Genomic DNA, 19904 nt, shown 5'->3' with positions numbered 1-19904 from the left:
AACAATAATTTTAAAGCTACACATTTTTTTTTACGGTGAATTGTTAATGTTTGTGTTTAACATTTGTATTCGTGTTGTGGTTTATGTTAATGTATTAGAATAACCAACAAAAAAAACAACGTTTAAAGCCAATAAGCTGATATCAATACAGTGATTGTTTTTATTGCACACAGGACAAAACACCCGGCCATCCACGTCACAGTATTGTTATCATATTATTAAGAAGAGTCCCTTTAAAGCCTTCAGATAATAACAAGAGCTAAAAATAATAACATATTCCATCTGACACTATACGAAACACCTGAATTAAAAAATCTAAATACGACATTACCCATATTGTATATGACCCCCTTACAAATTGATCAACCACATTTATATTTTTTGTACGATTTTCCCTCAATCACTTGCTTTTCTCCATCGAAGCCAAGAAGGGGTAACTCAGTGTCGCCATTTCTCTGCAGGACAAAAATTGTAATAATTTACATTTTAAATGTATAATCAACCAAGCCCCTTTTGCACAACGTTCTACTCATCTGAATGAAACAATTTAAAACATGTTTTACCTCTTGTTTTGTCAAAGCAGGTCTCGCAGTGTACCAAGCGGTTGTACACCCACATGCAGTCGCCCGCTTTCAGGTGGCCAAGCGTGCCGTTACACACCTCGCACTGCAAAAAACAACGGCAAAACAAATCCATCATCCATCAACCGAAGCCTTGAGCATGTAAGAAATATCAGAATGTGCATCACAAGTGTGACGTACGAAAATTGCTCACTTATTGCTCTGATAACTTTTGGGTGTTTAGTCGAATCACTGCAGAAAATAAATTCACCTAAAGATTTGTGTGAAAGGAGAGCTACCTTAAAGCAGAATGCATGGCAGTTGATTTTCATGTCATCCAGGACCATCTTGGCATCGCCATTGAAGGGCTTATGGCAGGAGGTGCACAGCTCCCTATCAAGCACAGTCCTGTGTTTGGGAAGACATCATTGTCACGTATACACTTTTTTTGTTTTTAATTCATATGTTTTGCATTCTATTACCTCTCAGGAGACGTATACACGGTCTTAATGGAAGACTTGGAGGAGATGGGCGTTGACAGGATTTCGCTGCTGCTGCTGTGACAGTTAGACGTACAATATTAGTTTAGTGGATATTCAGGTGTGTTTGTCACGAGCGTGGCATTGTGCGGTACCTCCTGTAGATGGTGGAGCTGTACTCAGAGGGGTTACTGATGCTGCTGTACTCATAACTGGGTTTGGATGAGGAGTAGTAGTAGCTTTTGTTGTAGTCGTCACTGTGTGCATGGAAAACACATTGATGTAACATAGTATTTGTGTATTTGAGTGTGTGTGTGTGTGTGTACCTGGGCAGGCTGCTGCTGACAGTGTAGGAGGTGATGCGGGTGGTGGGGCTATCCTCAGTGTAGGTGCGGCTACAGCGATGTTAATAATAAAAAGGACAAATTTAAAATTCAACAAAAACAAGCTAGAATGTATTATATATATATATATATATATTACACTGTACTGACTGTTATTACATAAAAATAACATTTCATTTTCTACCGCTTTTCCTCACGAGGGTCGCGGGCGGTGCTGGAGCCCATCCCAGCTGTCCTTGGGCGAGAAGCAGGGTACACCCAGGACCGGTCGCCAGCCAACCACATGGCACATATAGTAGACAAACAACCATTCATACTCACACCCATGGAGTCACCAATTAACCTAGCATGTTTTTGGAATGTGGGAGGAAACCGGAGTACCCGGAGAAAACCCACACATGCACGGGGAGAACATTCAAACTCCACACAAAGGATGGAATTGAACCGTGGTCTCCTAACTGTGAGGTCTGTGTGCTAACCACTTGACCGCCGTGCCGCCCATAAAAATAACAACAACAACATTCATTCATTCATTCATTCATTCATTCATTCATTCATTTTCTACCGCTTTTTCCTCACGAGGGTCGCGGGGGTTGCTGGAGCCCATCCCAGCTGTCTTCGGGCGAGAGGCGGGGTACACCCTGGACTGGTCGCCAGCCAATCACAGGGCACATATAGACAAACAACCATTCACACTCACATTCATACCTATGGACAATTTGGAGTCACCAATTAACCTAGCATGTTTTTGGAATGTGGGAGGAAACCGGAGTACCCGGAGAAAACCCACGCATGCACGGGGAGAACATGCAAACTCCACACAGAGATGGCCGAGGGTGGAATTGAACCCTGGTCTCCTAGCTGTGAGGTCTGTGCGCTAACCACTCGTCCATGTGCCGCCCATAAAAATAACAACAACAACAACAACAACAAAATATATATATATATAAAATCTACGGTACTGCCAATTCAAGTGCCGCACGTTTACCTGGTGGAACGGAGGGAGGATGATGAGGAAAGTGGAGTGGGGCTGTCTCCTCTAGCATGGACCACAAACACAGTCAGGATCCATAAAAAAAAGAAGAAAAATATGTCCTTTTTCACTAGGACTCACCCTCTGTTGCTCTCCAATGTCACAGTCTCTCTTTTTGTAACGCTGGAGCTGGGGACACCAAGACAACATGAGATTTCCGCATCCCATAAGACCATTATGGGATGTTTGCCGCAGGGCTCAGCTCACCTGTAACCTGAAGACTGAGCGGAAGTGATGCTCTTTGGCAGGAGGGTGTCGTACAGGTCATCTTCAGCCCTGCCAGGAGCGTAATAGTAACATTCAGAGTTGGAATTTCAGAGCAAAACCTGTTTATGTCACCTAGCAGACTGATGTTGACATAAGCAGTTGTCAACATAATCTAGCCATTGCTTGCATAATTGTAATAATAAAGGATTTTTCAACATATGGCTGTTTGTTGACATACTCTAAGAGAGCTGCTGCGGTCATACTGTTGTATGTTTTGGCAACAATGACAAAGCTTCTGTACACGCACAAAGTGCATGGATGTACATACAACTCGCTTTTGATACTGTAAACCACTCAGTCCTCATCTCATACCTGGAACATGTACTTAATGTACTTAAATGGTTTATGTCATATCTCACTAACAGGACTTTCTAAGTAACGATCAATGAGTTTTCCTCTAAGCCGTGCCACTCTCTCCTCTGGCGTGCCCCAAGGTTCCATCCTTGGGCCTATCTTATTTTCACTATACTATATGCTACCATTAGGATCAGTCATCTCCAGGGCACTGGAGGTTGTGCCTGCACAACATCAAACCATTCTGGTCTCAGAATGGTCTTCATTTAAATGAAGGAAAAACGCACTCGGCGCCCTCCTGTCGTTAAAAAACTCAGTGTTTTATTTGACAACAGTCTTACATTTGATAAGCAAATGACTTCTATGTTCAGAGCAGGTTTTTCCCACTTAAGACTGCTTTTTATCCAAAGCAGATCGTTTTGTCACGGTCGGTCTCGAGAGCTTTAAGGTTTGACCAATATGTAAATAATATTTATTGCGTGCAAAAAAATTGCAGCAGCAGGAAAAAGCAACTCAGGGAGCAGACATACAAACGATAATGATCCCACAAAGGGAGAAGCACATACCTGAACTAAATACACGCTGAAATTAGGGACAGGTGTGGGTGATTAGGGCAACCAAGGCAGACACGGGAAAACAGGAAGTCATATACAAAATCGGAGCATGCAAAACGGAAACCAAAGCCCAAGAAGGTAACTCAAACTCAAACTGTCACGTGGGAACCCACACAAGGCGTGACAAGTTTTGATTGTTGTAATGCCCTCTACATTGGAGTGAATCAGTCCCTCCTCCACCTGCTCTGGTTGGTTCAAAATGCACCTGTTTGGATCCTTTACAAATGCACCAAAACACACCCATATCACTCCAGTTCTGTTCTCTCCATTGGCTACCGGTATAGTTTAGAATCAGTTTTAAAGTCTGTTTGTTTGTGTTCAATAGCCATGTCATACATACTGAGCTCCTAAATGTCCGCCACCACTCCAGACCACATCACTTCAAGACGATGGGTGCATGTTTTCATGCTGTTACTAGACAGTAATTATGTCGCTGTTACATGTTTCAAATTTTTAATTTTTAATGACTTTTTAATAACACGGTGGAGCAGGACTTAATGAGTTGGTAGTCATGAGACTCACCCGTTGATGCTTCTTTTCACCGTCACAGTCTCGGTGCTGGTCAGACTTGTTCTGCTGTAGGATTACAATATTATGTTTTCACTTGAGTTCATTCATGCTATTTAAAAACATTAAAAAAGACAATTCTTAAGCTTAATAAGTGGTATCACCTGTCTCCAATGTCATCCTTGATAGCGCTGGGGAGGAGTGTATTATACAGCTTGTCCTCAGCACTGTGGTCATATACAAAAAACAGTCAATAGTTGCCACACATAAAGCAGAAGTAAGGGATGATGGAGGGGCCCTATGGGTCCCGCTAAAGGTGTAGAAGTTCTAATGACTTCTAAAGATTAAAAGTCAAATACCTGACTGAAGAGGAACTGAGGTCGCTCCCACTGCACAGAAAAACAAGCTTAATTGTATCAGCCGCACAGATGGTGTTTGAGGAGAAGACAAAATCTTACTCTTTTTGGCTGCTGACATAGGTCTCTGTCACTTTTGTGGTCCTGCTTGGTGAAAAGTTTGAGTAGAGTGTCCTGTGAGAGGCAATGAGAAAATTTAAAAAAGTTAAAAATTAAATCACATAGTAATGTGATTCCCGATGGTAATGCAATCATTGGAATAGTTCACCCTTGTATGTTCTTAGCATCAAAATCGACATGTTGTGTGTTTATAAATAAAGAAAAAATATCTTATTCATTGATTCATTCATATCTTGAAAACATATTACTTTTTTCTAATGTAAGCAAAACTAGTTTGTGCAATGTTATAATAAATAAAAACAAAAAAACAAAAAACAAAGCATCATTATTATTTGTATACATTATATTTAAATATATATTATGAAATTCATTTACAAGTTTTTATACTACTAATAATAATACATATAAATATTACATTATTATTCAGACTCAGCAATAATATGATGAGTATTAGTATATTTAAAAAAAATTAATGTGTTGCCATACAAACTAATGAAATGCACTTTTTTTTACTTTGAACCGGAAAACATTTTTATAATATGTATGAAAAATGCCAGATACTTCATGTAAAATAATTTTTGGGCAACTGCGGGAACTATCAAATAAGTTGTTTCCTATAGAACCTTTTCTTTAATCATTTTCTTAATATATGCACTTTGTATTTAAATATATTTTCAGTGTTAAGATTTCCCCCAAAAAACACAACAAATTGCATGTCAAATCTGAGAAATGGTGTTTCAGAGCATCTCTGAAACAGACTCACGGCAATCCCCCATAGCAAAATGCAAATACGCCCCCTTGTGGCTGTGTTTAATCAAATTAATCTTGAGCCTCTTAATCGTTTTACCCCTTGCTGGAAGATTGGACGCGCTCCGTGAAGGTCTCAGTCTTGGTGGGAGTTTTTCTGTAGAAAAAAACGTTATTAATTATTACTTAAAACTTTTGTATTAGGCTTATAATTCATTCATTTATTCATTTTCTACCGCTTATCCTCATGAGGGTTGCGGGTGTGCTGGAGCCTATCCCAGCTGTCTTTGGGCGAGAGGCGGGGTACACCCTGGACTGGTCGCCAGCCAATCACAGGGCACATGTAGACAAACAACCATTCACACTCACATTCATATCTATGGACAATTTGGAGTCACCAATTAACCTAGCATGATTTTGGAATGTGGGAGGAAACCGGAGTAACCGGAAAAAACCCATGCATGCACGGGGAGAATTGAACCCTGGTCTCCTAGCTGTGAGGTCTGCGCGCTAACCACTCGACCGCAAACTCCACACAGATATGGCTGAGGGTGGAATCGAACTTTGGATCTTTTGGTCTCCTAGCTGTGTGGCCGACCTGTTAACCACTCACCCGCCGTGCAGCCGTTTATAATAATAATACTAATAATAATGTTCATGTGATGTGTACCGGTGACTCGTGGTGACCGTGGTCTCAGTTGTGTTCCCATCCTTGGTGACTGTGGTGGTCGTGGTACTGAAAATAAAACACAACATATTTTTAAAAAGGACTTTTAGATTGTTGTGGATGCATGAAAACTGTTTGTGTACCTTGTAGCTGGTTCCGTGTATGCTGGGGGAGAGCTAAAAGAGAAATTATGACAAGTATTATTTACTTTTGCCCGACAACACTGAGCTGCTACTCACCGTGTTTTTTTTTTTTTTTATGAAAATCTACCTGGCAGTGAAGGAGCCCCTCTTGTAGGTGCTGCAGGTGACAAGGCAGTGAATCAATTAAAAGGCATTCATTCCTTAGTCCTTAATCCCTTAAGGCATCTGCAGAGCCATAAATTGAACACTAACCTGCTAGTCAGCTCGTCCTGACTGCCACTGAATCTGCCATGAAAGAAATGACAATCGTTAGTGCTTCTCTTACCTGAAGATGAAAAAAAAAACCTTAAGAACTTGTGGCACCACAAAGACTTTTACCTCTTGGTGAGAGCCTGCACAGATGTTGACTTGCTTTTGGTAATTTGTGTTTCTGCACCCACGCTATTAAGTGTTAAGAGAATGAGTAAAGAGTGTTAATGTTGAGTGTTAATATTGTATGTAAGATTAATTATAGAACAGAGAAAAAAAAGTGACCTCAGAGACACAAAAGGCTATAAAAATAAATCAGTGTTTTCCAAACTATACTGTCAGCAGTCAAAATGGGTTGCGAGTCAATTTTTTTTAAAAATTGGGTTGCCAATTTTTATTTTGAAGGTCCCTTATTATGCAAAAAGTGATTTTAAATACAGTAATGTGTGTCCCTATAGCCTTGTTATGAGCATCACATTTAAGAAAAATCTATTATCTCATTTTTTTTGCTCCATTTTTAAAGGTTACTGTATGCTTTTTATGACATCATATGAGCTTATACAGTTTATACAGCTACCAGTAATGGAAGACAAGTTTGTAAAAATAATTTTCAAAAACGTACAGGTTTCGCTACACATCATAAAGGGGGACCTATTATGTTTTTTTTTTTTGCTTTTCTGACCAATAAATGTAGTTAGAATGTTGTATTGTCATGTTAAACGATGCCAAAGTTTCAGATAATGAGGTTTGCTCATCTGTATACACCAGTCATTATTGCACTATGACTCATTTATCATTGCACTAAAATTAATATATCTGCAATATGTCTGCTCCTGCATATGCTCCTGTGCAATACTACATGTGTGTATATTTTGGATATCTTGTATATAGCTTGTATATATCTTGTTAAATTGTCTTTTTTGAATCTACTTTTGTATACTTTTTTTAAACTGGACTACTGCACTGAAAGGAGAAGCTCTCCAATCTCGTTGTACATCTTGTATAATGACAATAAACGCCATTCCATTCCGTTCCATTCCGTTTGCGCATTTGGAAGTGAGCCCTGAAAGAAATTTAGGATGGCTCAAAACGCTTGGTTTCAGAAGGCGTGGTAAAACTGCCCCTTTGTGATGTCACAGAGGGGCAGACTTCCTTATATGGGTTTGGCTGTAAGTCAGATAAGGTCGCTGCCCTCATTGAAGCTCTCCTTCTGTTTACGTTGCTAGCAATGGCACGTAAGGGAAAGCCACATTTGTTTACACTTCCGAAAGACGCCACCATCAGGTACAAGTGGTTGGAGTTCCTGATTCCCTACCAACAAAAGACATGCATTTTCAGGCATTTCACGCTGGACTGTTTTGTGAACATGGGCTAGTATGCAGTTGGATGAGCCGACAAACTTGCTGAAACAATAATGTAGTAATATGGGGCCTTTTTTATATTTTGTATTTTTTCATTTTGGTCTTGAGTTGTAAACATTTGGAAAACCCTGATCTCATACAAAGCAATCAATTAGGAAACTGTACAACGATTGTCAGCCTAAGCAACAACATTGTGACAATGGCACACACTTGAGCTATAAATGCAAACGTTTTTTGCTTTAAAGATGTAATATTGTTATAGGTAGAGATGATTTAGTCAAACAAAATGTTGTCTACTTTGTATTTGAGCACAAAGTCCTAATACAATCTAAATAAGGATAGAATGAATGACTGGCTGTTTGGTTACCTGCTTATAGTTTCGCTGGATTTGTAGTGACCAAGAAGAGATTTGCCAAAGTTTGGGTCACGGCTTCAGAAAAAGGAAAAGAGAGCAGATGAACCAAAAAAAAGTGAGATAATGAAGTCACACCCAAACATGAGGACTTCTTTTGGATGCATCCCATTTTTCATTGAATAAATTGTGCTTACTCGACAGGTTCGAACTCATCCTCATCAGGTCTGATCCAGCTGTCATCTTTCATCCGAGGAGATTTCAGGCTGCTGCTGCTGCTGGTGGTGGTGGTACGGGAGTTCTTGGCTAAAAATGTAAGAACGTGAATGTAAGAATAAGAATTATAGAGAGAATTATTCCCATAATAATATAATTTTATTATATTATTATATAATTTTATTATATTCTTATATAATTTTATTAAATTATTATATATGTATAAATATTAAAACAAATAAAAATTAATGATTTTGAAAAAAAAATCACCTATGTATAAGTAACAAAAAAATTAAACACAATTTAGTTCTAATGAGCAACCATACATATTAATATATTTTATATGACTGTAGATTGTTAATTGTGATGATTATGATGATTACGATATATTATTCTTTGGATGCATTATACAATTATACATAATTTATTTTTTATTTTAATTTTACGCAGGGGTGCTGGAGCCTATCCCAGCTGTCTTTGGGCAAAAGGCGGGGTACACTCTGGACTGGTGGCCAGCCAATCACAGGGCACATATAGACAAACAACCATTCACACTCACATTCATACCTATGGACAATTTGGAGTCGTCAATTAACCTAGCATGTTTTTGGAATGTGGGAGGAAACTGGAGCAAACTCACGCACAGGGTTGACTGAGGGTGGAATTGAACTTGGGTGTCTTAGCTGTGAGGCCTGCATGCTAACCACTCGACCGCCATGCAGCCACTGTATTTTATAGTATTGTATAATTTATAAATATCAACAAATATTTTAGGGCGGCACAGCGGTCTAGTGGTTAGCGTGCAGACCTCACAGCTAGGAGACCAAGGTTCAATTCCACCCTCGGGCATCTCTGTGTGGAATTTGCATATTATCCCCGTGCATGCGTGGGTTTTCTCCGGGTACTCCGGTTTCCTCCCACATTCCAAAAACATGCTAGGTTAATTGACGACTCCAAATTGTCCATAGGTATGAATGTGAGTGTGAATGGTTGTTTGTCTATAAGTGCCCTGTGATTGGCTGGCGACTGTGATTGGCCAGGGCCTCTCGCCCGAAGACAGCTGGGATAGGCTCCAGCACCCCCGCGACCCTTGTGAGGAAAAGCAGTAGAAAATGAATGAATGAATGAACAAATATTTTATCATAACGGTTAATTACTTTACTACTATTAAACAATTAATAGTCAATATACAGTACTGTATATGCAAAATAGTGTACTGTATTTTGTATACATAGAAAAAAACATTTAAAAACACATTTTGACAAGCTTTTGAGCCTTAAATTTATCGGTGCAGTTATGAATACTTACAAATTTGAAACGACATGCCGCCTTTTTATCACCTCCTGCGTGTTCAAAGAGAGCAAAAAACAAGGAAATATTACCGCTTTGAAACATGCACTACACCTTCAAAACCACCAGGTGTCCCTGTGGCCTGGCTGTATCTATTATTTCTATACAACACCTAAGGTATTCTGTTTCTTTTAACAACTCCCACCCCACCACCACCCCTGACCTTGCCTTCTTTTTTTTTTTTTTTAAACTGGTTTATCTGGATGGGAGCCCGCACGAAGACACACCTACGTTCCATCCCCCAGTCCCCACACACCCTATCCAAACACTCCACTGACAGCAATATAGGCGGAACATATGAGTGACAAGCCATATTAGCGACTTATGGCCACTGCCATGCATGTACTGCATAACTGTTATTAAGTTGAGGGTGAGTGTCCCTATCTGTCAATTCAACTACATTGGGACTCATTTCCATTCATAATACTCAATATTTACTTCATATTTTTGTGTCTCAGAGGCCTTTCATGTGTAGTAAAATTAAACCAAAAAAGGTAAAAAAAAATAAAGCAAAAACTTTTGATATTCATAATAAACAAAAACTCTACAAAACTTGTGCCTTTAAATATATATGCAATATAAACATTTTTTAGCATTCTTATACAAAATGTAAAAATATATATTTATAAAACATCAAAGTGGACACCGCCCACTTCTTTGATTTTACAGTGTGAAAGTTAGGGTCATTATACATACAAACATATTAGTGGAGGTGTATCGTAGTATACCGAGTACAACATCAGGGGAAAAAACTACATACCTTCACAGAAGAACTCCAGGCAGGGCAGACAAACCAAAATAGGGTAAACTCTTGCCTGTTTATTACCATGCAATGTGCAATTACAGCCTTGTCAGAGCCTTTTAACTTACAAGGGAGGGGCCTGAAAAAAGGTCAACCTGTGGGCGTGGCCTTCTCAGGGGAGACAATCACAGGAGAAAACTCTTGCTTGTTTTTTTTTTTTTTTTAACTCTTCTCAAAGCAAGCCAGTTTATCGACAGCCTTGCCCGCACAGACACGGGTGGAATGAAGGTGGAGTGCAGCAGACGGACCTGCACGTCAACTTGAGGTGTCAAAGGAAGCATTGCAGAGAACGTGGGTGTGGGTGGCTTTCGTCACTAAGAATGGAGTAGAATTCCCATGCAGTTGGGTGTGTAGTTAAAGTCCATATGCCGTGACTTGTGTCTTTAAATGCAACTTGTTTCTTTCTAAACGTTACCATGCAGTGTCACTTTAATAAATCACAGAGCTGAAAGGGAACTTTGCACTCGGGGTGGGCGAATTGAGCCACGTATCGATAGCGAGAGTAGAAAGAGTAGCATCAGTATTGGTTCTTAGCTAGTGTGACATGAGCGAATAAGTCTCTGGACACAGGAAGACTTTAGGGGCAAAAATCCAAAGGATTTTTCCAAAGGAGAGCCAATCATATTTGTTTTTGATTAGTCATTTTGTACTTTGAATTTATTTTGCTCATGCAAGTGATTAATCATTTTGATTTTCTGTTGTTACAGTGTTACAGTGCAACCTTGTCACATATAGACAAACAACCATTCACACTCACATTCATACCTATGGACAATTTGGAGTTGCCAATTAACCTAGCATGTTTTTGGAATGTGGGAGGAAACCGGAGTACCCGGAGAAAAACCATGCATGCACGGGGAGAACATGCAAACTCCACACAGAGATAGGTGGAATTGAACTCGGGTCTCCTAGCTGTGTGGCCTGTGTGGTAACCACTCATTCCTTATTATAAGCATTCCTATAAAATTTATTTTTTTTTTGTAAATGTGCATTGCGGCCCGCATCAGATTCTCTTGCGGGACATAAATGGCCCATGTGCCGCAGGTTGCACACCCATGAATTACACACACAAAAGCTTATTTTGTTACATGCAGTCTTTTTTTCTTTCCATCCATTTTCTATGCCGCTTATCACAGCTTATCACAAGGGTCACAGGGGTCTGCTGGAGCCTATCCCAGCTGTCTTCGGTCGAGAGGCGAGGTACACCCTGGACTGGTCGCCTGCCAATCACAGGCCACATATAGACAACCAATTACTCACACTCACATTCATACCTATGGACAATTTGGACTCGCCAAATAACCTAGCATGTTTTTGGAATGTGGGAGAGAGTGGAATTGAACCCTGGTCTCCTAGCTGTGAGGTCTGAGCGCTAACCACTCAACCGCCGTGCCGCCCCTCCACCTGTATTCTTAATTTTTTAAATAAAAGAAAATGTCCTCCCTTGTGAGCATCCTATTAGCTAGCAAACAAAATGGCAACCAAAACCAGATATTACGTCACCTGTCTATGATGGCAGCAGTGGTTGACGCTCACATTTTTGTAGTTTTATATGCATAAAACTAAATGCATATAAAATACGACTGACAGGGCTAAATGAACATTTAAGGTTACCTTTACCTTCATTGAACCACACAGACACTTCCTGTTTTGTCGTGTGTTCTTTATTGAATTAATTAGTGTTTCTCACCTTCTTTATGAAGATGCTGGCACTTGCAACTTCCTTTGGCTCCCTTTTGGGTTCCAGTATTGAGGTGAGAAACACTATGGAATTCAAGAAAGAAGTCATGTCAAAACAGGAAGTTGAGCTTGCTGCCACATCATATCTTCAATGTAGGCAAAAGTAACCTTAAATGTTCATTTATCCCTTTCATTCCACATTTGTAGGCCTATGTATTTATATGCATTTTCAAGTGTTTTTCTACATGTCAAACTATAATTGTAAAACTAGAAAAAACATGCTTTGGCTTTCTAGAATGGATTGAATGGATTTACATTATCTCTAAAGGGGAAATATTGATTCGGTTAGCGTCTGTTTCGGGTCGTGTCAGACCTTTTGGAATGCAAAGCAAGATTCCACTACATTGTTGTTTATTGCAGTAGTTAGATACTGTTGGGTTCACAGATAAAAGGCACAAACTCATTCAATGATCTTGAAAAGTTTGAAGTAAAAGCTGTCGGTATCAGTATCAGTATCTGCAGTACTGGCCCTGCGTTTACTTGGTATTGGGTTGTTACAAAAACGTGCAGTATCGCCCACCAGTAATTTACACATGCAGTAACAGGGCCAGGTAATCTATATAGAACCTTCATAAATGGACACTTGAAGGACCAATAAATCATAACTAAATGAATTACTCAAGCATTAAGTTTTGCTTTTTCATTGGCTTTTTTTTTTTGCTACAATTTTTCAAATACTGGATCACCGCCACGGAAAATGTCAGCCAACTGCACAAGACCTCAGTTCAGCGAGCATAAACCGATTCGTTTTATGAGGTTTGCTTTTTCTTTGGCATTTTGTGTTCTTTTGCAATACTTATTCCATTTGAGGTATAGCTCCCATGCATACAATTGTATGACAATTAACAATGTCAAAATATTGTTTTCCAGCATTGCTTCTATCGGGGATAAAGGTCTTGCGATGGCCACATCTTGACCGACCATTATTGCCTATGGGAGAAATGAATGAACACATGATCATGCCTTAGTAGTAATACAACATCTCAGTCATTCACAGTTGCATCACATGACCACATGTCACCAGAACAGCCTATTGATTCATAATACTGTAGTAACTTTTGAAATAAACTATAAAAACAATCACATTAAACTGTTGCACCCCCTAAAGGCCGGAATTAATTTATTCCACGGGAACAGGTTAGTGTAGAAGTAAGAGCTTCCTGACTGCCATGGGAGTGCCACTATTATTTGACTTATGTCACATATTAAAAGTATGAAAGGCTCATAGCACGCCAGGGTGTGACAAACATGATGCTGATCTGCATGCCTGTCTCTTGCGATGACGGGAATGTAGACGACCCGGTAATGTGTTGTTATTTTGTTGCATTGTGCTAAAACACATAGAAAGAACATACAACATAACTGTATCGGCTTTAAGAAGTAAATTTTGACTGCCGGGGGCATCAAAGTGAGAGTTTAAAATAATTAATAAAAGAAACTTGTGTTTAATACACCATTGAGTTCAAAAGCACTACAAATATTATAGAGCAGAGAAGTGCCTCCTCCTCTACAGCTAACCCTATAATTACTGTATTATACTGGAATACACTAGGAGGTGCTAGTGTTGCATTTTAAGACACAACAAAAGCAGTTGAGCACCTTTTGCCTACAAAACACAATTAAAAGAGGAAATATCTTCACATAGCCATCTGCCGTTTGACACCCCTGCACAACCTGAAGCTCCACTGTTCCATTGAACCAAAAACTGAAAAAACTAATGGCGCCCCCTGTACTGTGTATTGAAAACATCTCAGGTCATGCCAGTAACTTTGGAATCCATCAGGCCCATCAGAGAATAAACATTTCTTCCACCTTTCAATGTTCCATTTTTGGTGATCTCATGCAAATTCCAAACGGGCAATATTGTGGCACTGAAAGAGACGAGGCCCTTGAAGATAGACAGCCAATCGGATCCTCTAGCTCAGGTCCTGTTATATTTTTTTGGGTCTACCACTTGACTTTTCTGTTCCATAACACTCTTTGAAGAACTTTCATATGACTCAACCTCAACAGTAATGATGTGCTTGCTGCGTGACGCCTTGCTTATGCAGCTTAACAATCTGACCATGTTCAAGTGCCATCAAGAGATCATGACAGTGTGAATACAGAAAACACTGAAAATGATATTTTTGCCAGGATTTTGGCTTTTAAAGGCTGTGGTCTAAAACTTTTAATCAGCTGATGAACGGACCATTTCACTTTAATGCTTGTTTGCAATAAATTGCTAATCTGTGTGATGACTTTTCATTTTAGCACTGTCTGATCAGTGCTAGCACAATACCACATTACTGTCTCACCTGGAAAAGGTAATGAGATCCAAAATGTAAAAAAAATCTTCCTTTACAAAGATAATATGCTCAGTGTTGATTGACACTACTGTTTATTTTTGTGGATGTCGTTTGTGCTGTAAAATATGCTGAAAACTGGTTATAAAATATTATTTATCTTTTTGGGGTAATATAAAACGTCAGAATTGAATGAACAACTGGCGCAGCCACAATAATAAACCTGACTTTGATAACCATAATGAATAACTTTTAAATGGATACCTTTGTGACAGTGTTTATCTCTGCCAAACACACCAGAATATACAGGATAGTTTTCTTCAGGAAGGGAGAACTGTGCTACCTGGAAGGTCATCCGAAGTGCACGCGTGATACATTGATTACACCTGAGCTTGAGAAAAATAATTCAGATTAAATTGCATATAGACAAGGTCATGATGCAAATGATCCACTTGAGTCATTACTGCAAACAGTGGCGGAGAAAGAAATTTATATTGGGGTGGCCAAAGTGAGACCATTACTCACATGGCAATTAGTTGATACCTGAATTGTCAAGATGGCCAGTAGGATGGCTGGAGAGTGATCACTGGCCATCCTGTAGCTCCACCACTGCTTTTGGACCACCTATTAGAGCAATTAATAGCTGAGCACTATGCCGATAATGTGTTTTCAATGCATAGTTTCTGGATTCTGCTCCCCATCATGGCGGCCAAACCTACACAGTGCGTAATACAGAAGGGGATGTCGATTTACATGGCCACTCATGCTGCTATGGAGGACCTTTGGAGAACAGATTTATGTGCTTAATCATGCTTCAAAATTTAAGGCAAAGTCAAAATAGTGACAAAACCTTACCAGAACTGACTAAAGTATAATCATGGAAAACTTACTTACTGCTTGCAGTTAATGCAAGATGTGCATTGACAGCTCCTCCACGCCGAAGGTTGTGTGTTCAAGTGCGACCAAGGGTGGCCACAGCCACCCTGTATCTCTGCCCCAGCTGCAATACAAATATTACATTTATATGCATCTCCAAGTAGCCATATTTAAATTAATAACGGGGTTTTACTGGCATGGCGAAGCCTAAAAGCTAATAATAATAATGACACTGAAGTGTTCAGGCTCACATGCTACGCAGCACGGTACAGGGAGGAGGGGGAGGGAGGATGATGATGATGATGATGATGGAGCTAAGATGGCAGACCATCTGAGGGTGCTGCCTCTCGGGGGTCAACACATTTCCAAGGGACAAATAGAAGCGATCGCGTTATTTTTGCCATTATATTGCAAATGTCCTTGTAGCGTAGAAGAAGAAGCTTGTGCCAATCGGACGACCGGTCGCTGATTTAGCCCAGATAACAAGCTTCGATCCCGGACATATTCGTGCAATTTCCTGCAGCATTAAACGGACACAGTATAGAGGTGCGGTGGATTTAACAATTCGTTGATTTTTTTGTACCCGATGGCCGGATGTGATCTATCTGTTTTATATTTCGCCGCCCGGTTTATGCATTGTGCTCCAAAACGATGATGTGTGCCGCTGCGGCAGCGGCAGCCGCGGCCGCCGCCTGTGGGGGGATTGTGCCTTCCTCGTCGCCGTCGATGGGGCTGGGTGTCCGGGTCATGTACGGACTAGGAGCCGATCTCTCCACCATTGGGCCGGGCATGGGTCCCTGTCCGACGCCCGGAGCCCAGTCTGACTGTCGGACTCGGTACCAGCTTTTGCTCTCAGGGAGAGCCCTGGCGGAAAGGTACAGGAGGATTTACACGACTGCCATCAACGATAAAGAGCAAGGGATAAATCAAGGAAGGTGAGTAGGGCAATATTTGGATGTTAATGGATAGCTTAGGCTAAGCTAATATTACCACACACAGCTGTCGTTAGCCGAAGGTAGCTAGCTGCTATGTATGTTATCATAAGCCATACTAGCTTGCATTATATGAGACACTGTCGCATTAGCTAAGAAAATAAATAAATAAAGCATCCAGGAGGTGCACTGTTTTGAGGAGGGGGGCTACACTCCCGGTGGGGTCAGAGTGCTAGGTAGCATTTCATCCAGCACTTCCTTAGCCTCCTCGAAGTCGTGACGTCCCCCCGGTTCGGTTACATTCCCAATGATCCCTTCTTGCTTTGAACAATTGCTATTTTATTTAATTGTCCAGTAAATATCACCACCCGCTCGGGCTGTGACAATGTAATTAACAAAGCGCACCTTTGGGTTTACGTTGAAGCTAGGTGGCTAAGCTTCAGCTGTCACGGCAGCACCGTTAGGCATTTTATTCGCCAGTTGTCTGCAACGACACAACCTCATCCCACTGAATATATACGGTGATTCTCAACATATACTATAAAGTTATTTTTTTTACAAGAGTCGTGTCCATTGTTGTTGGTTTGGGCCCAACGGCGTCACTATTTCGTTAGCCGCTGGCTGGCTAGCCAGCTAGCATAGCTTTTCCTCATCTAAAGTGGCTATTGTGGAGACCCACGACTGTGACAGTGACACAAGTGGGGCGTCAACGCACTAGGACATTGTATAGTGAACCATGCTGCGTGTTTTGAGTGAATATAAAGATGGTGGGTGATCTGAACTGGCTGGCTTTTTTTTGCCAAGAGGCTATTAGACTTACGTCATTTATTGTCAGTCAGGTTGGAGAGGAGCTGGGTCATTGCAGCATCCCTCCCTCACTCTGCTCTTGTTGTTATTGTTATCAACCACCCTTCAATGTCACAAGCTATTATGACTTATTTGTAGCAATATAGCATAGAATCTGAAATGGAAAAACATGCTGGATGAACTGAAATGAACTTTAGCTCTGTTTTATCAGGATGATGGGACATGTTCTGCGATGTTCTCTTAATCACTGTAATGTTTTCATCCCTTAAGGCTGGTTTCACAATTGTCATTTTTGGTCCAGTTAAAATTGAGTCCAGTGTACGTACAAGTGTCACCAGGCGATGTATTATTACGGCCAACAAACTGCTGAGTGAAAATCAGCAAAAATACAGTTAAAGCATCCTATCCTACTAATTAATTTTTAAAAATGATACTGGATTAGAGTTGGAGTAAGGTTCTTTTGAATTCTTTTAAATTGGGGAAATTGTACATGGACAGCCGTGGTCTCATATGACGTTTCCATTGACCAAGGCACAAGAAGCGTGTTATACATGCTTGTGTTGCAAAGGTCACTCAAACAGAAAGTAAAGTCATATTTTTATCACCACACAGAAAAAATGGCAATGAACCAGTACTTTCATTTACTAACACTGGAAATCAGGCATGTGTGTTTGACTACATTTCCTTTATCAACAATGGAGTAAATTATTTCATGAATATATATTTAATCCTTAAAATCCTTATGCATGTTAAATGCAGAAATGTAATGTTATTTGTATTGTTTTAAATTGTGAAAGCACAAAGATAAGTGAGATATATCAGTATTTAAATAATTTTCTGTAGTTTTAAATTCAGACAGGACACTAGTTAAGACTGACTCAACAACGCCTCCGCAGGTTGCAGCCAAGTAGTACACTCATTCTGCCTCAACAATACTTCCGGAAGGTGTCAATCAATTGAGAAAGCAGTAATTATGTTGTACTCTTTCATTAAGTCATTCAGTTTTATTATTTGACAATTGTGTGTGTTTTTTTACATTTATTTATTGAGCATATATTGTTACATACCATAGTTAATATTTGTTGTGGACAACAAAGATGATTCTAAGGCTGAGAGTTTTATGTTAACATTCAATAATGTTGCCATACGACAAAATAAGCATAATCACTTTGTGGCTCATAGCGCGCTTGTACATATGTTGTTTAAACACATGCCTCTATGATTAAACTGTTTTGACTCTGATTTATTTCAGGGGGAAGAAGGCTTTAAGTAAGAAAAAGCTGAAAAGACGACAAAAAGTCAAGTCCAAAGTCAAATCGAGGACAAAGGTAAGAGAGATTTGATTGTTACTCCGTGTACGGCAGCCACTGATTGTGTCAGACTATAGGTGTGAGTTTGCACAGTGGTATAGATGAAGGACTACAGAATGATTAAAAAAAAAAAGAATGTCTGTCTGGTTTTGGCCCACCATCTCATCCTCAGGTGATGCTGAAAAGCACGATCCAAAAACACAGTCTGTTGCTGGGCGACTTGATGTGTTGCTCATCTCCACGGCAACAGTTGCCTGGCTCCACTGCCTCCATCCAAAGGGGACACTTTGTCTGAGTGAATGAGGGAGACAATGGCTTGCTGCCTCTGCTTGTAGATTGAACGTTAATACGTTGATTCTAAGTCTTGATAATAATGTAAACAAGCCTAATATTGCACTGTATTATTAGTTTCATTCTTGACAGTGATTTGTTTATAATTCCAGCATTTTCATTCCCACAGGAAGTCATGGAAATGGAAAAAATATTTTCCAGGGTCAAGATGTCCGCATTGTAAAACCTCTTTAAGTAGCATCTGAACATTTTAACTGTCCTACAAGTGTAAAGTGGAATACTCGTAGAAAAAATAGATAGGAATCCTTTCTTTGACAAGTCGTCCGAGGTCATGCATGAGGTGGCTCATGGCATTTTACATTCCACTATACTGGAGGGAGAGAAGTGTCAGGTATGCGTACACGTGTAGACTCTTTCAGTAAATGCCAACATTTTTCCACCTTATCATCTTATTTTGGTGTTGCTGTTCTGTATAAAAGACACCAGCTTGGAACATTGGCAATGTAGTTTATTTTTCACCCTATGAAATTATATTCGAGCTCCAACTGAGGCGGGATGACACCTGTATGAATTAGTATTCAACGCCAGATTGTCTTCGGAGTGTCTGATGCACCTATTTGTGGTTAGCACGCAAGCCACACAGGTAGGGTTAGATTCCCTGCTCGGCATGTCTGTGAGGAGTTTGCATGTTCTGTCTCGTTGTGGGTTTTCTCGTCCCACAGTCCATAAACATGCACAACAGGTTCATTGGTGACTCCAAATTGTATGAATGTGAGTGTGAATGGTTGTTTGTCTATATGTGCCCTGTGATTGGCTGGTGACCATGGTGTACAGCTGGGATAGGCTCCAGCATGAGGATAAGCGGTATAGAAGATGGATGGATGGAGGCAGGCAAGTAGACTTTAAAATGTGGGTCGTGTAATGGTCATCATGTTGCATTTGTATGTCCTGTGCCCTGCTTTCAGTCTGCCAGGGAACTCTCACTGACATTGTCTCAGCAGTTTCCCCCCTTTCTTTGACAGTCTCTTTAATAATGCAGACATGTGGTGGAGTCAGAACAAGAGCATCTGTATCCCTGATGAATGCTGCTCTCATGTCTAGTGATCTGTTGTTCAGTGTAATGTAATTGTTAGCAGTGCAAACATGACAAAAATCTATGCAGTTTCTATATTAAGTGCAGAGTTACGGTATGTTTGAATTAT

The 19904-nt window shown here is 40.2% G+C and overlaps 2 protein-coding genes across 19 annotated transcripts in view; one reads left to right on the top strand and one right to left on the bottom strand.

The window, feature by feature from the left end:
* Nucleotides 1-132: 132 nt before the first annotated feature.
* scel (sciellin) lies at nucleotides 133-15600 on the bottom strand. Of its 6 annotated transcripts, none has more exons than XM_058083149.1 (24): nucleotides 15381-15600; nucleotides 12152-15110; nucleotides 9618-9652; nucleotides 8291-8399; nucleotides 8109-8171; nucleotides 6510-6572; nucleotides 6384-6416; nucleotides 6259-6288; nucleotides 6132-6164; nucleotides 5992-6057; nucleotides 5422-5478; nucleotides 4557-4628; nucleotides 4458-4487; nucleotides 4263-4325; nucleotides 4114-4167; nucleotides 2624-2692; nucleotides 2498-2545; nucleotides 2372-2422; nucleotides 1366-1434; nucleotides 1195-1296; nucleotides 1043-1117; nucleotides 860-968; nucleotides 564-666; nucleotides 133-455 (listed from the first exon to the last, which is right to left on the bottom strand). In XM_058083149.1, exons 3-24 carry the CDS (start codon nucleotides 9631-9633, stop codon nucleotides 439-441), a joined length of 1332 nt encoding a protein of 443 aa, XP_057939132.1. In that variant the 5' UTR covers nucleotides 9634-9652; nucleotides 12152-15110; nucleotides 15381-15600; the 3' UTR covers nucleotides 133-438. The 6 variants fall into 6 exon arrangements, with proteins under 6 accessions (XP_057939132.1, XP_057939133.1, XP_057939134.1 ...); XM_058083150.1 differs by lacking the exon at nucleotides 15381-15600 and having other exon boundaries at nucleotides 12152-12225; nucleotides 14751-15201; XM_058083151.1 differs by lacking the exon at nucleotides 12152-15110.
* A 44-nt stretch (nucleotides 15601-15644) lies between these two features.
* Nucleotides 15645-19904, top strand: part of mycbp2 (MYC binding protein 2) — a 57072-nt gene continuing 52812 nt past the window's right edge. For 7 of the 13 annotated variants that reach the window (XM_058083141.1, XM_058083138.1, XM_058083137.1 and 4 more), the window contains exons 1-2: nucleotides 15646-16297; nucleotides 18354-18429. In XM_058083141.1, coding sequence (XP_057939124.1) covers nucleotides 16014-16297; nucleotides 18354-18429 — 360 coding nt within the window. In that variant the 5' untranslated portion in view covers nucleotides 15646-16013. Of the gene's footprint in view, nucleotides 16298-18353; nucleotides 18430-19904 lie in introns of all 13 variants that reach the window. The other 6 variants (XM_058083133.1, XM_058083129.1, XM_058083132.1 and 3 more) reach the window with 1 other exon arrangement.

Source organism: Doryrhamphus excisus, chromosome 9 (genome assembly GCF_030265055.1).
Source record: "Doryrhamphus excisus isolate RoL2022-K1 chromosome 9, RoL_Dexc_1.0, whole genome shotgun sequence".
Classification (NCBI taxonomy): domain Eukaryota; kingdom Metazoa; phylum Chordata; class Actinopteri; order Syngnathiformes; family Syngnathidae; genus Doryrhamphus; species Doryrhamphus excisus.
The sequence above is the reverse complement of the archived record's forward strand: the minus strand, read 5'-3'. Positions and strand labels throughout refer to the sequence as shown.